Source organism: Andrena cerasifolii, chromosome 2, assembly GCF_050908995.1.
Source record: "Andrena cerasifolii isolate SP2316 chromosome 2, iyAndCera1_principal, whole genome shotgun sequence".
Lineage (NCBI taxonomy): Eukaryota > Metazoa > Arthropoda > Insecta > Hymenoptera > Andrenidae > Andrena > Andrena cerasifolii.
The window spans coordinates 24,511,355-24,528,071 of NC_135119.1; the positions used below are offsets into that span (position 1 = coordinate 24,511,355).

Genomic DNA, 16,717 nt, shown 5'->3' on the forward strand with positions numbered 1-16,717 from the left:
ATTTATTTGAGTTGGAAAGCACCTTTATGTACTTGCAGCTCATTTCGATTTCACATCTTTTCTTAATATTCTAATTATTATTATCTTCTATTCTTTTGTGATTTATTTGAGTTGGAAAGCACCTTTATGTACTTGCAGCTCATTTCGATTTCACATCTTTTCTTAATATTCTAATTATTATTATCTTCTATTCTTTTGCGATTTATTTGATTTCATGTACTTGGCGTAATTTTTTTACTTTTTCAAATTTTTTTATGGGGTAACCGTCACAGAACCGATGTAACATCGGTTCTGTGGAACCGGAACCGAAACCCACATAAGCCAGAACCGTTTTCCCTCGTAACTGTTTCAAGATTACTTCGGTTCTCATAACTGTTTCGAGAACCGAACCCATATCATAACTGTCTCCAACCCCTGCCCGCAATACTTTGAAAAAGATGTCAGTCTACTCACGTGCTTCCTCGTCTGATCGAGGACCTCCGTCCTTCAAGCGCGAGCCACGCAAGAACCAATGCCAGAAGCAGATGGCGAATACTGGGTGTTTTGAAGCAGCGTTCTTCCCCATGAATCAGAATCAGACACGATACGATACGAAGTACACAGAAGCTAGAACAACCGGCACGCATATCTTCGCCTGAACCCGACCGTGGCGAATAAATCATCGTCGCGGGTAGCGACGATTTCGACGGTGGGCCACGTGCCACCGCGCGGGAGCAGGATTTATGCGTGCGCGTGTCGCTTAGCGCGAGACAGATCCGGTCAATCGCGGAAGGGAGAAAGAAAGGCTTTAAATCAAAGAAGGGAGCCATCGTTCGCCGGCAATTGACCACGTCGACGTAACGCACCGGCGATAAATCGCGCTGCCTGGCACCGTACAGGAGAAAAAGCTTCGACTTCGGGACGCGTCCCTCGCAGAGCCGAGCCAAGAGACTCACCCCCTCCCCCGGCCAAGGAAATACAGGAGCCCGCGAGCCCGTGCTTCGACAGCTGACCCGAAAAAGCTTTTCCATTCGACGCTCGCTCACCCTCGTCCCGCCGGGCAGCTCTGACCTCGCGTCGAATCAGAAACAGTCCCGTTTCACTCGCGGGGCGGAATAAAGGCGACGAGAGAAATAATTCCTGATTTTTACAGGGACCGCGCCGTTTGATTCGAGGACTGAGGCTAGCTAGAACTCCCTATCGATCGCCAGGAGGGAGGAGCACCCCCGTTTTCGTCGATTCCCTGAAAAGAAACGGGAGGTAGGGGGGAAATGAAAATCCATCGACGAGAACGCGCGGGGGGGGAATGAAACCTGCAGCGATCGAGCTTCGAGATTTTATTTTAATCTCCCCAATGTAGCAAGACACTGTAACAGTATTTATAATAATTAACACGCTCGCGCGTCGCCGCCGCGACAACAAAGATTGCGGTGTAATAGTCGACTCTTTCTCTCTCTCTCTCTCTCTCTCTCTCTCTCTGTCTCTCTCTGTCTCTCGCGCGCGCTTTTCCTCCCGTTTAATAATTCAGTCTGAGATTCGATTATTGCTATTTTCATCTTTTTTTTTTTTGGTTTACTTTTTCGTTTAATTCAACAACACATTCCACCATGTTCCTTTCGTTCACCTTCTTCCGTACTCCTCCTCCTCCTCCGCGTGTCCTCCTCCTCGCACCCTCGCGCTGATCCTCGCGTGCGCGCTGGAGGAAACTCTGAGAGGGGTTCTCGTTTCTCTTTGCTGCGCTCCAGAAGAGATGATTGTTTATAATATTCATATGTATATATGTATATACGTGTGTGTGTGTATATAGATTATCGTAAGAGTTTACGTGTTACACATCTTGCACGGTACGCGATGTACATTTCCCTCCTGCTGGCGTGACCATGTGTATATCATACGGTATATATGTACATACATAGTTTGTTACAAGGCACAGGTAGCTTACACACTTATCATTCTCTCTCCCTTTCGCCAAAGCTCGCTTGCCTTCGCGTCCCACGCGCTCTCACCTTGTCTCACCACTCACGCCTCCATTCACGCGACGTACGTATTGCTTTTTCGGTCATTCATCCGACAGAGACTACGATAACACTTGTCCTCCACTTTGGCGCTTTTATCTCCCTTGTTATCGGTTGCTTCGTCCACCTTCTTGCTCCCCGCACGGCCACGGGGACCACTGGACCACGATCCACCTTTCGACCAGAGTCACGCAGAAACCTGCCAACCCTCGCTGATCCGACATTCTCTAAATTTAGTTCGCAGATTTTAATTGTTAAACTAGCTTTATTTCTGTCGGGTATATTTTATTTCTTGTTACGGTTTTATTATATTTTTTTAATGGGTTATTTAATAGCGAGGAGTATAATTAATACTACTGCTTTAAATTTGCCGTGGCTTTGGTCTGTTAATAATTGCAGGTACAGTGTAATTTTTTTTCGCAAAATAAGGGTCGCAAAATTAGGGGATCCGTACCTACTGTGTTTAACTAATTGTTTGTCTTTTGAGGGTTGGTAGGATTCTGCATAACTTGGCTCGTTTATTCATTAAATTGCCATTGAAACCGAGAGGGAAAAGGTTTCCAGTTCTCTTTGACTATTGCGTTGCCACGCATCGAGGAAGCGGGTGGGATAAATGGCCCCGTTGGTAGCCGCGTCCCCTTTATCGATCAGTTCTATTTCCCCACCGAAAGTGAAATTTAAATTCACGGTACCCTGTTTATAAATTCGTTTCTAATTTCATATAGAATTCAGCCGAACGAGTTGGAGCGCGACGGAGTCATTCATCGGCGCAATAGCAGACGGATTTCAATACAGTATAAATACACATTATTTATGCCGCCGCGTACAGCGTCCGAAGTTTATCAGGCGGCAAAGTAATTTGTCAGGCTGCGAAGCAATTTGTCAGGATTAATAAGAAAAGTGGGATTTAGACAATAATTAATGGGGACACGACGGATAATCGATAGCTAGCGGAGGTGGGTCGATAAAGGGGACAAAGGAGCGGATGTTTTTCTCGATACAATCCCCTCTCTGCTGTCCTCGCCCTTTAAAAACAGCCCAGCGTTGAAAGCTGTCGGGTACCGAGCTTTAATCCCGCTTGATTTCTCGCTTCCCGTTTTCCTTCGGTGTCAATTACGAATCTGGATTTCCTGCAAATTATCGTGCCGAGGGAGGAGGGGGGGATTGCGTATCGATCTTTAATCGTGCTCGATTACGGTGGCCTTGTCGCTCCGTTGACTCGGCGTGATTGCGCAATTCGCGACGCACCGTGCGTCGAAAAGTCGTAATCGAGGGAATCGAAACGCGATTCCGAATGGTCCGTCCACCCTTCCGTCCCCAAATTGAATCGTTCGACCCGATTACACTTCGAACCGGCTAATCATCCGCCGTTCGCGTCGTTGATAAATCGGGCGCGCCGTAAGTGGCCCAATCGCGGATCAAATAAATTCGGAACGCGATTAAAAAGTGCCATTTATCGGCGATCCGTTGCGCAACGTGTAAAAAAAAAAGAATCAGGTCCAAAGTGCTAATTGAAATTGTTTCGTAGCTCTCGATTCGGTAGCAAGGATACACCCACCCGATGTAATAAGGGTGTCCTCGTTATTCGAGCGCTGAAACGCTGTCATTTTATCGAGCACGTATCGTCAACTGCCGGCCGCGGCTTTTATTCCCCGATCACATCGGACACGCGTCACCGCGAGGATCGACATTCCATTAACTGACCCAGTAACGTATATTTTTCCCGCGGAGGCTGCCATTTTCACGGGATTCGTGGAAAATCGTTGAATCGACCGCCGGCCAGCAGACCGCCGGCGGGAGCATGTCCTCGATCGCTTGCCCCGGCTAAATAAGGCAAAGCGCCTTTTTCATTGCGCGCTGGCCGTGACCTGGCGCGAACAAACCATCCTCTCAGGAATCGTAGCCCGCGGGAGTAATCGTCCGTTGCCTCAGATTTCGCTTTTAAATCGCCCGATCCTTTTTTTTTGTCACCCTCCGTTAAACGATGTAATAATAATAATGAAAAATTGAAACATACGATTTCAGCGCACAGTTTCGGTGAATTAAAAGAATAAAAGCTGATTTGCGAATATAAGAAGTATCATCTTAGGACGTTTCGGTGAATATTTAGATCTTTATCAAGGAAAGTTTGAATAACTAAATAGTGCGTATGCTTATATGTAACATGTTACAGTTTCGGTGAATTAAAAGAATAAAAGCTAATTTGCAAATATATAAGAAGTATCATCTTAGGACGTTTCGGTCAATATTTAGACCTTTATCAAGGAAAGTTTGAATAATTAAATACTGCGTATGCTTATATGTAACATGTTACAGTTTCGGTCAATTAAAAGAATAAAAGCTAATTTGCAAATATAAGAAATATTATCTTAGGACGTTTCGGTTAATATTTAGACCTTTATCAAGGAAAGTTTGAATAACTAAATACTGCGTATGCTTATATGTAACATGCTTGATAGAACCGTGCGACGTACGAGTCGGTTGAACAATGATTCAGGCAAACAGTACACAGAAAGCAAGAACGTCCAGAGGGCAAAATCAATCACGAACCCTTAAATATTACGAAGTAAATCAAAAGTGCGGAAATCCGAACACTTCGCAACACCACTGCCAATGTACCAAATTTAATAGTTAATGTGGTAAATAATCCGCCACTCAAAGCATTACATAACGTTGAAAGTAACATGTATAACCAGTCCACCACAGAAACTGTGAAATCGAAAATTCTAATAGAAAAAATAAAGGTCTAAATATTGACCGAAACGTCGGAAGACGATACTTCTTATATTAGCAAATCAGCTTTAATCTTTTAATTGACCGAAACTGTGCGCCGAAATCATGTTTTAATTTTTTAAAAAAATTTACGGTCGAAATTCCAACTCCATTATTCAATAATAATAATAGTTTATCACCAGAAATCAATTATTCACCAGGCACTGAATCCTCCGGCTGCAGCATCTATCTCGCGGTTAATAAACGGAGGCGAAATACCTTTCGCAAGAATAAAGGATATAAGAGAACAGATCGTGCGTCCACTGTCCCCAGTTGTCCGTCGAGCAGGGTTCGACCTAAATTAAAATCGAGCCGAGATAGTCGAACGTCTCGGGCTCTGTCTCTTTTGCATCCGCCGTTGCCCCGCGGCCCGATGAACGTGCGACGGGTGCTCGTTGTGCGCTTCCTACGAGCCCAAACGTTACACACAGGATATAATGTTATGTCTATATACAAGCGTAATCCTAGGGTGCGCGCAGACGTACAATAAGGGCCCGTCGAGGGGCAGGCTGCAGTAGCTTGGGACTTGCTCGCACGCTGGCCCTTTTCGAAGTTGGAACGAGGAGACGAATTCTTCGAGGCGCCTCAAAGTATTTTCTCTGCTTGCTTCTTCTTTATTTACAAATCTCAAAGCGCCTCGTTCGTCGCGCCACAAATTTAACCCCTTGACGCCGACCGCCGTGCTTTATCGCGACGACTTCTGAGTGACGCTACTGCCGGAAATGTGAACGAGATTGATGCGTAATCTCGAGGTCAGTGGTTGATGTACACAGTGGGCCACAAAACTATTCGGGTCCTCTTTAAAGCAGAATAACTTTTCTAAAATTATACTGAAGGATTTGAGGGTGTTTTTAGAAGCTAGAAGAAACAGTTTACTGGGTAACGTTTCTGTCGTTTTGAAAAAAAAAAATGATATTGTCGGAATAGCTAGATAAATAGCGAAGAGAATAGTGACTTTCCTAGCTGAGCCTGTAACGAAAATTGAAAAGTCCCGTTTGTAGATTTAAGGGGGTTGCATTCATCGAAAACAAGAGTCTTTAGGTTTATTACAGTTACAGGCCGAAAACTGTGATTTCCACGCCACGTTTAACTGTTTCTAGCTCACAGCTACGTTATCCGATTTCGATGAAATTCTCAGCACGTTTACAGCTTCCTTAAATCTACAACCAGGACTTTCAAGTTTTTATCACAGGCTCGGATGAGAAATTTAAAAAAGCGTCGTTCACTATCTTCTTCGCTATTCTGCTCAATCGCAATTCTCCTCCAAAATCTTTCCAGCTTCTCAAAGCCACTCAAGTCGTTTGGAGTAATTTTAGGAAAGTTATTCCATTTGAAAGGGTGTCCGAATATTCTCGTGATCCATCGCACAGCAAACTCCACCGTAGAACTGACTATCTCGAGAGCGATTGGATCAGCGGCCTGCGTTCATCAAGAACCTTTAGCTTCTCCGTGCACGTTCCATCGACCTGCCAGAATTTTGCCCACATCTCCGTGATCCACAACACAGCGTATTCCACCCAGCGCGTCCCTGTTCTCGCTGCGTATCTGTGGTCGTCAAAGGGTTAAAGAATTGAGTGCACGCCGAGAACGTCATAACACTGACAATAATCATTTATTGAAAATCAAAATAACAAAGTATCGAAGAGTTCGTACGCTCTGTCAGTACAAAATATTGCCTCCCTCGTCCAGGTATTCCCTTCTGCCTCCTCGGGCTGTCCCCTACGATTCAAGCTCTCTCTATCTCTCTCCCTTTCTCTCTTACTCTCTCCACCAAGCACACACACACACATGTACACACAGGCGCGCGCGCACACACGCTCACTCTCATATTGCTCCGTATGTACCCCCGCCGCGGAAAAGCATTCTCGTCGTTGTTCGATGATCGGCCCCGCTGACGTCTCGGTCCGAAAGAGGGAAACGGCGGGTCGCGATGATTCGATAAAAAGGTTCGATTGCTCGTCGAGGGATGATTGTCCCTTGATTGAAAACGTCCTCGACCCGGCGGAGCGTGCACGGACAGAGGAGTTCGGAACAGGGTGGCGCTCGTCCCCATATGGCGCCGGTGCCTTTCTAATCTTTCAGCGACGGTTTCGAATCATCCTCGATGCGTCATGCTGAACCATTAAGGCTCGCCTCAGCTATTCACGTTCCCGGGCGACGGGACTCGTACCCTTCGCGAAAGCTCCTGGGTCCGAGGTTCCCGTTAAAGGGACACATCGACGAGCTCGTTGCACCACCGTCTGGCACCCTATCAGCCGCGCGTTTCGCGGCGGACAGTGTATTACAATTGCCGTCGGAGACTTTTCAGAAACACGGTCCAGGCGTTAGACACTTGCCACGCGTGTACAATGGTCGATAAAGCCAGAACCACCCGGTTCAGCGCGCGGCGAATGAAAGCGCCCCGAGAATCGTGGAAAATTGCGCGCGTGTATCCCGCAACGCGGCGTCGCGGATTAGCCGTCGTGCAATTAGGTTCTCGCCGGATTACGGTTAGAAACGTTCGAAGCTCGTGGAGATTTCGCCGAGCGCGAATAAACCACAGCGGGCGTTTCGCGCGCTCGCAAATGTCCGGGGACGCGTCCACGAACCTGAAGGACCCACCCTCCTCCCGGGCTTTGCCAGGCGAAGAAGATTCAAGAACGAGCGCATAATCCACAGTGCGGGAATAATAAACTGCGGTGCCGAGCACCCGTACCGACGCGGAACTAATCCGATAATCCCATTAGACGGGTCTCCATAAAATCGTTAACCGCCATCCAGCTCGCGCGCTAAACGCCTCCTCCTGTTTTTGACTTTCCCCGCCGGAGCCCCGCGACATCCGGCTCATCTTCGTCCCCCAGCTTCTCGCACCCCTCGCGGGACGCGGCCCGATTCCTCCTCGCGCGTTTTTTCGCCCCCGCTGCGGGCAACATTATCGCGAAACGGTTTACACGATACTCAAAATCCACGCGAATTAAAGTCGATTCTGTGCAGAATTTCGGTTTAAGAGTTCGAGCTACATTTAACTATTCGTGGTCTGGATTAGGTTCGCGTTCTTGTGATCAGAAATTGGTCGCATCGGGTTCACTGCACCCCTGTAACTGTTAATACGATGAAATTTGTAGTTGCGGGAAAAAAGCGATTTTTTTGGTTGAAATTCGCCGACTTTTAAATTTAAATATCGAAGTCTAAAAGTTTACAGAAATACTTGCAAAAAAAAAAAAACAATTGAAGCTAAATAAAGCACCGAGACTTGCTTCGTTTTAAAGTGGCAATTAAATTAATTATCCATGTCCAATTAGGTCCGGGCGAGGAGAATTTAATTCCCAATGATAATTCCGGCAGAAGTCGCCCTCGCGGTCTTTTTCGCAGAGTTAAATTAATTCCCAGCGGCCGACGAGAGTCCCCGCGGAGCCGTAATGATTCCAGATAAATCGAAAACGCGGAGGAAACGCGTCAAGTTGAAATCGCTGCGACAGGGCGGGGGGCGCGCGCGCGGAACGGGGGTTTGTGCAAGCAATTTTCTGTTTCTCATTACCGACTGCATTAACGGAACATTCGCGTGCGATATTAGGACCCAATGTAAATTAACTGGATTAAATGCGTAGGCCGATTGCATCAATCTCATTAAGCGTAGCGCATAATGTTTGACGAGAGGACGGCCGGCGCGGGCGTAGGCGGTCGGTCAGTAACGATGTTTGGGGATGCTCTGATAATTATCAAATCCCTCGGCGTTGTTTGCGCCGGGCAAATCGAAAATAATAGAATACTGACGTCCCGGCGACGATACACCGGCCTGGAATCGCTCTTTACCCTCGTTAATTTAGCGAAGGCTAGTCGACTCGCTGACTCGTCGTTCGAAAATACCCCTGCGCTAGATAAGACGAGCCAATTTTAACATTTGCCGGTCGCGCGACCAGCGCTCTCAGATTTTCATACGGCGGACACGGGTCTCTTCCAACCCGTCGGGCTCTCCCACTGGAATCTATCCGGATATTTGGACGTCTGAGGCAATATTTGACTTGCAATACGATAACCGAGGTTCAAATATATCCGAAGAACGGAAGCAGATGCGCGGCTAGTCCAATACTCGGGCTCTTTTAAACGAGAAATTCGGGAAACAAGCGTTTCGCTCTGCATCGAGAGAATTTTCAAGGCCACGGGCTCTCCTCTACTCGCGCGCGGATGTCCTCCAGGCACGCTCCATCCGGGGCCGAGATTCGAGACCGTTCGCAAGAGGCGCACGCGACAGATGAAAGGATGGGCGATCGAAGGGAAAGTGCTCGAAGGAAGGGGATCTGTTCGCGATCGGACCGCGGGGCATCTGATTGCTGTCACAATGAGCTTCTTACCCCTACGAAGCTAGAGAATCCTTAACCGCTATGTTTTTCGCCTTAAGGTTACGCTAAATACGCTGATTTCTCTTAGGTACAAGTACGGCGTCTAAGGTGCTAATCGTTTAAAAGTCCTAACCGCTAAGTGTCCTCTACTCGTTCGGTGTGAAAAAACCAAGGAGAAACGCGGAAATCAGAACGAACCCGTCCTCTGCGCGCAACGACGACGAAGCGGCAGGTAACCCGTCGAGAAGCCCAACGAAAGTCGATCGGCCCTTCCCTTCGGAGCCCTGAAAAAGGAGCGTCTTTCACTCGATTAAATGGACGCCTGCGAGAGGAGCCTTTGATCCGCTGCATCTTTCCGCGCCGAGAGTCACTCTCCACGCCTCGACATTTTCTTCCCGACGGAAACTCGGCCGCAAAAGGGAGTTGCCGTTCAACGACACGTCCGATTCCACGGGCCAGGATATGAATAGACTCTTTTGGGAATCGCAAAGTTATCGAGGATTCTTCCAAACATCACTTATATCGCTATCAGACTTATGGTCATCGATTAGCAACCGGTTAACGTATTTCGATTCGAGCGAAAGAAAGGACCACTTTAAGATCGTCGATGGCTGGAGACGTTCACCCCCGCGGCGAGCGGAATTATCACGGTTCAGAGGCTCGCCCTCGTGCGCGTCATAAAACGAACACGACGGAAAGTGTAACGGCGTAAAAACTACGTTTACCGCGATTGGAAAAGTGGTAAAATAGCGATTGGCTTCGTTTTACGTTTCACTCTCTATTCAGCTTCGCCTGTCTCCTCCTCTCTTTTATTATTTTTTTTTGTGTGTGTGTTCTCCTCTTTCTTATCTTCTTTTGTTGCGTACTCTTCTATCGATCCTCCCCTCGTCTCGTTTCCTCTCGTCACTCGGTTCGGGTTAATTATTACAAAGATGCTTGTACAATAATATAATATAGACTCTGTATTAGTTACAATAATATCGTAGCGTCCTATCCTCGCGATCGATCGGCCCATATATCCGCTCGTCCCTCTCGCCCCTCTGCGCTCGGCTGTCGCGAAGATCCGATCGGACAAACCAATATACAATAGAACATCTCTGGTGCAACGCGCGTTCGCGACCGTCTTCGGGGTCTGCCCGCGAAACGCAACATCGTTCGTGTACAAGGGTTGAGCCATTGCGTGAGTTTATTGCTTATTGCTTACGTTAAACGCGGCCTGCTCCGCGGCCCGGAGAGAGAACGTCCCCACGCGGGCCGAGGGTCTCGCTCCGAACGTGGTGCCCGGCGGACGTGACGCGGCACGGGGAAAAGAATTGTCGACCATATTTCTCTGCACGGTGGTCGAATCGAGACGCGGGGCGCCCCGTAAATCACGCGACATCCGGCCTCCGACGACGATTCGTTACACGGAATTTCATTTTGATTCGCGGGACCCTCTTCGCTCTCGACTCTTTAATAAAATATTCGCGCGACCCCCTTCTCTCTCTTGGTCTGACGGGGGCCGAACAAGTGGCCGATTCGTCTTCCGCGTTTCCGAGCTTCACCCTCGGTCCCCAATCGAACGTGGGAATTCTTCTCCGCGGCCCGCGGACGCCTCGAACGGAAAAACGAAATCGACCGCGGTGCGAGGAGGGTGGTCAGAGTCCAGGCGGTCGCGGGGAATCCGGGGCGGATTCGCGAAGGAGAGAGGAATATCCAACGTGACTCGGCGCAACGGCACGGAGGGCCCATCACAGTTACAATTTTACACTTTACACGTCCGGCCGTTTGGCTGCCGACGTTCTTCTCCCCTCGAGCGATTCCTCGCCCCCCCTCTAAAAGCATTACGATAAATGTCAAACCGGGGTGCGCGTGGTTTCACGAATTTTTGTGTTCAGAATCCTCAGAATTTCGGTAACGGGGCACGATTAATGAATATTCCACTGGGTGGACCTGGAACGTCTGGACTCTGATATCCTCCTCGCTCCCGTCGCCCCTCTCGTCCCTCAACTCCCAGCCGCGCGAAGTAATCCTATCACCAGGTAGATTGTATTGCGTTTGAGTTACTTCCTTAACGCTTTGACACATTTTCGCTATACACTGTCGGTGTCGATTCAATCTTACCCGTCACGATCACTCTCTCGCACACACGGGAACGAGATGCTTCACTCGGCAAGGATTTCCTCCGTGCGAAATTTTTCAATAAATTCACGGCGACGTCGCCTGTCGTTCGTACTCCGAGCCCTTTGAAACACCGCGGACGAGCCGCGCTGACAGAAAAATAACGCGGTTGACCGGGAAGCTTTGAAATCGCTCTTTTGCTAGCCCCGCTCCATGCGTTGCTTATTAATACGGCCAGAGGCTATTACAGCTATTACATAATAGCGCACGTTCGGCTATAACACAGATAATAGCCCTTTGTAGCTATTACATAACAGCTACAGCGCAATCAACCTTTAGTACGCCCGCTAATATTTCGCCTGGTAATTGAATTTCAACGCGGCCACTCTGGATTCGCCGAAAAACCTGTCGGCGGAACGGAGCGGCAGCATCCGATCCGCTGGGGAACCTATATTTTTTGCTCGCGCAGGATTAAACTTTCTGTACCAAATTGTTTTCGATTCGAGAGGCTTAAGCTCCAATTCGATAATTTCGCAACGCGGTGCTTCGTCTAAAAGGGGCGTGTAAAATGGCCCTAGGAGGCGAAAAAGTAGGTAACGTTATATGTATACTTTAGAAAGGCCATACTTTTGTTTATAAAGTCTGAAATTTTCATTAGTCGACGCTACCATTTTCAGTTATAAACTGAACTTCTATGTTCAAATACCCGCTCTTTTGCGAAAAATTGAAAAGAACCATAATTAACTAAAAAAACTAGTTTTTTTTTATCTACTTTAAGAATAATTTTTCCTCGTTTCAGATGAAAAACATCGAATACATAGTGGTTACCGGAGACGCCCCTTCTAAAAAACACCGTTGCACGGAAACAGCTACCACCCAGCTTCTCGTGCGAATTTTTTAATGAAAATTTCACACTTCGTAGCCAAAAGTACGGCCTTTCAAACGCACAAAATGTTTCTCTGATAAAAGCATTTCTCCGTGGAAAAAAAAATTCTTCAAATCCATTTTCAGCCTCCTAAGTGTATTTTCCGCATTGGCAATGGCAGCAGGTATATTTTACACGTGCAAGTCAATCGAGACGCCCATTCCGCTGAAAAGAGAGTTACACTTTAGCAAACGTGGTCCTCGATGTTTCAATGAGCTCGCGAGCGCACTTTGCTCTCTCTCTCTCTCTCTGAAATAATAACATAATTACAGCTTACAAAATACACGGTACACTTGTCCAAGGCGCGCTCGCCGGGGGTTGTTGAAACGAAGGAGCATCCGGCGGTAAAAAATATTTGCCGAGTAAACGGTTCCCTTCGCGCTCCTTATTAAAGCTATTCTACTATGTAGTTCCTACCCTTAAAAGATAGCGGCCTTCGTCGGCCCGATCGTCTTACTAGCTAAAACGAGATGTTGCTCTCTCTCTCCTCCGTGTGCAGCAATCGATATCCCAACGATTGCAACGTCCGCGAGACTATCCGATCGATCGTGCGCCGCGATCTCGCTCCTGATATGGTCTAACCCATAAGGACTCGTCGCTTCGTTCGTTAGCTTTGCCTGATTTTTAATTAGCTAGTGCCTACGAGCTACGTCGGTAAAAAAACCTACTAGCCAGGGGAGATTCGTGCTCGACCCACGGACCACCTCCGTGCTCAGGAACAAACAGTTCCCCTCCCTCGCCGTGCAGGGGGAAAAGACGATTCCCTTCGAGGACTCACCCTCCGTTTCTCTCCCCGCCCTCGAGACGTCCGGCTTGATCGGATACCGCGTCCTCCTCCGAACCGTCCTCCCTCGCCTCTTCGCGCTTGACTCTCCTCTCGGAGAGTGGCTCTTACGAGAAAGAAATCAGAGTTTTGCCTCTTGTCTCTTTATTACGGGCGACTTTATTTCCCGTTCCTCCCCGCCGAATCGAATCAAGGGGGTGTAGCCTGTCGCCCGGGAGGAACGTCGAAAATTCCCTCCTACTCGGGAGTCGATTTTACGCTGCTCCCGCTCGCTCATCGGTTCGTTCCTCAGGCTCTACCGTTTTCTTCCCCGTTTCACGAAGTATTTCGGTGGTCGCGCGAGCACGAATTCCTCCCGACGGATATCAGCGAGGCTGGCAGGGGCTACGGACACGAGCGCTCGAAGACAGAGAATTGATTCCTCCGTTTCTTCGTCCTGTGCATCCCGTCCTTGTCAGCCCGGACGCTCGACCGATCTTCCTCGGTGATTCGCGACGAAGGCGAGTGTGTGTGTGTGTGTGTTTATATGTGTGCTGTGTGTGTGTGTGTGTGTATATAATATATATTTTTTTTTATACACGTGTAACACCTTGTTTCTCGTCACTCACACAGTGTCCAATAACGCGGATTACAAACGTCGGTGTCTAACGGTCGTGAGATCGTCGTCCGGTTCGATTAGAATCACCTGTATATCGCGACGATCGCCGTCAGGCTGACGATCATCAGGTACGTCGAGCGAACGACGAAGCCACCGTTCTCTTCCATGCATTGACCTGGAACAAGCAAAAGGAATAAAAGAAATAACGGCGACGACTCTCGCCCAACAGTCTGCTTATTCGAATACGTAGAAATCGGTTGTTTTAAGGGTGCACTCTTATCGAATCGCTCCAAAAATAGGCCATCCTTACGATTTTATTTAGATAAAGGAAACGTCGTAGTGTTAAAAAAATTTTCGTATTTATTTACTTTAGCTTCTCATTAGCGATTTTGGTGACTTTGAAATTTGTTGTTTGGGGCACGATTCGGAATAACTTTTTCCTATATACGTTACCGCTGATGCATATTCATAACAATATTGTGGTATTTAATCGGAATCAGGCACACCTCTGTTGATCGTTTCCAGGCGAGATATTTCACGTGCCTGTTCTGCATTTACAGTTATGGTTAAAAAATAACGCAAATTGTAACACCGAAGCAAGTAATTTAAAAAATATTTTTGACTTTTGCTTGCTGTCTTTTTTTTTATATATTTGCGAATATCTCGGAAACTAAGGCCGAGCGGCGGTAACATGTGTAGGAAAAAGATGTTCAGAATGTGGAGGTTTACAACATATTTCAATTTCATCAAAATCGGCGATAAAAACTAAAAGTAAATAATCACTAACTTTTTAGGTTGTATTTGTACATCATTGAAGATAATACATTTTTTATTTCGTATATTTTATCTAACACTGCTGTCTGTCTTCTATCATCCACGATCATAACTTTTCGATCATTCTTCATCTTTATTATTATTATTATTATTATTATTATTATTATTATTATTATTATTATTATTATTATTATTATTATTATTATTATTATTATTATTATTATTATTTAAAATTAAACGAGCATTGCCCAATACAAAGCATAGTTACAACGACGTGATAGGACTTTCCTGACACAATAGTCTGAAGAGCTTACAACTGAAAGAGGAACTACTACCAGAAAAGAAGTCGACATAGTCTACATAGGAGCTAGCACTGAACATTAAGCGATTCATTGGATCAAGTGACCCACATTTAGATTTGAATTTGCGGTATACGAAAGCTGGCCTTTTTCAGACACATCTGGTAGGAGCATATAGAAAAAACTTGACTAAGCCTTTTGGTTATGATATTTCAAAGACTTTGGATAAAACGCTATTAATGCAGATCGGTCTAGTTACGAACATCAGACGAGTCCCCAGATTTAAAAATAGGGGTTACCAGGGAGGTTTTCCAATAGGCGGGAAAAGTTCCAGTCTTTAGGGATCGATTGAAAATTATTTTTATCAACATTTTCGTGCGTAAAATTACCCCCTCTTTAAAGCTCGTCGTTCAAACGTCTGCCAAAACATGAGATCGCAATATTTTGCTATGACCATAAATGATACCATGAACAAGCTTATAAACTTTAAGAATTTTCTTGGTTTCTTAATTTCAGACAATTCTACAAGACGTTATAACAACAGACAGCAGTATCAGATAAAATATGCAAAAAAAATTTTATTATCATCAATCATATAGCTAATACCATCTGTAAATATTCAAGCTTCTTCGTTTTTTCAGTAAAAAAACGATTAATAATAATAATAATACAGCCTGAAAAGTTTGTTGACACTGTGACGTTTATATTTTTTTAAATAAAATCCTAAAAATGACCTATTGTTGGAGAGATTTGATCGGAGGGTACCCTTAATCGTGGCTTTACTTTCTCGTCTTATAATTATGAGTGGATACTACGAGCTCCTCTAGATCGTCCTTCAGGCTCAGCTGGAAGGTGATTTCCTCGGGAAATTGACGTCAAAGGGAGAAGTTCCGGGGTGACCACCCAACGCCGTTCGAGCGGCTGATACTCGCTAATTATTTGAGCGTCGACGCGCTGCGAATTCTACTTAACGGCGACATATAATTCGACGTTGATCAACGAATTGTCACGGTACATTTGTCAGGAGGGGTCGCCTGTATGTCGCAGTAGATTGCGCCCGTCTGTCGCGTGCCGTCTGCGAGCGCGTATTCAACCAACGCGCTGGATGACAATCGCTGACGCCGGGATTTTCATTGGACACTGCAGTCTGTCGTTCTGTCAAACTGCATCGAACGTTCCCTGGCGCGAAGGCAGACTGCCGCGCCTCCCATTTTCCTTCCGCGGGTGTAATCAGTTTTATCGAAGACGCGTGGGAGATTGCGCCCAGGCAGCATCGTTCTATTACTTTTTCACGTGGCTTCGAAATAAAACGGCAGAAATCCGTCATTTGCGCATGTCGGACGGAAATTCTCGACATTCGTCTTCAGAATAGTTTGGAAAGTGGCGGGGTGTGCAAAGTGTTTAGTGGGCTCCTGAGTTAGACACGCGAAATGACCAAATGCTGGTTACGAATTCAGCGAAGCCGGAAAAGTGTCATTTGTTTATAATGTTTGATATATTCGATGTCAGCTGACCGCAGACCTGGGCACTTTTGAAATAACATTATTTCAAATATTACTTCAAACAATGTTATTTCAAATAACAGGTTATTTTATTTCATAGTTATTTAACAATTGAGTTATTTTATTTCAAGAAATCATTTTGAGAATAGTTATATCTTGCAGCTAAGATGATAAAGTAGGTTCAACTGATGTATTTCAAAGGTATTTTAATTACTTTCCGGATTATCCGCTAACAAGAGACGTCCTAAAGAATAATCTCTTCCATATTCTGCGTTAGAATCTGTATTAAATGGTCCCAAATAAAAATTTCTTACTGATGAATTTTTCGAGGAGGGAGTTTTGCTCGATACAAACTGTTGTAAAATTTTCTTGAAATAAAATCTTTCAGTTACATATATTATTTTGACAATTATTTATTTCGTCAAATTTGAAATAAAATATTATGAAATAGTTCATTATGTGAAATATCTGTAATTTCAAATAAATCAATATTGTCTATATCTTCAAATAACAATATTGAAAATAACGGACCGAAGCATTGTTCCAAATGGCTGTTTCTTATTTTAATTTAAAATAAAATTTGCCCCGCTCTTGTGACCGTACACGTGTATTCAGGGTTGAATCACGCCTCGCGAATCAGCGGCTCTTTC

The 16,717-nt window shown here is 45.9% G+C and overlaps 1 protein-coding gene across 1 annotated transcript in view; it reads right to left on the reverse strand.

Moving 5' to 3' along the window:
• Nucleotides 1-1,301: 1,301 nt before the first annotated feature.
• LOC143378743 (uncharacterized) overlaps nucleotides 1,302-16,717 on the reverse strand; it is a 373,081-nt gene continuing 357,665 nt past the window's right edge. Inside the window, exon 12 of the mRNA XM_076830684.1 lies at nucleotides 1,302-13,667. Coding sequence (XP_076686799.1) covers nucleotides 13,576-13,667 — 92 coding nt within the window. The 3' untranslated portion in view covers nucleotides 1,302-13,575. The remainder of the gene's footprint in view (nucleotides 13,668-16,717) is intronic.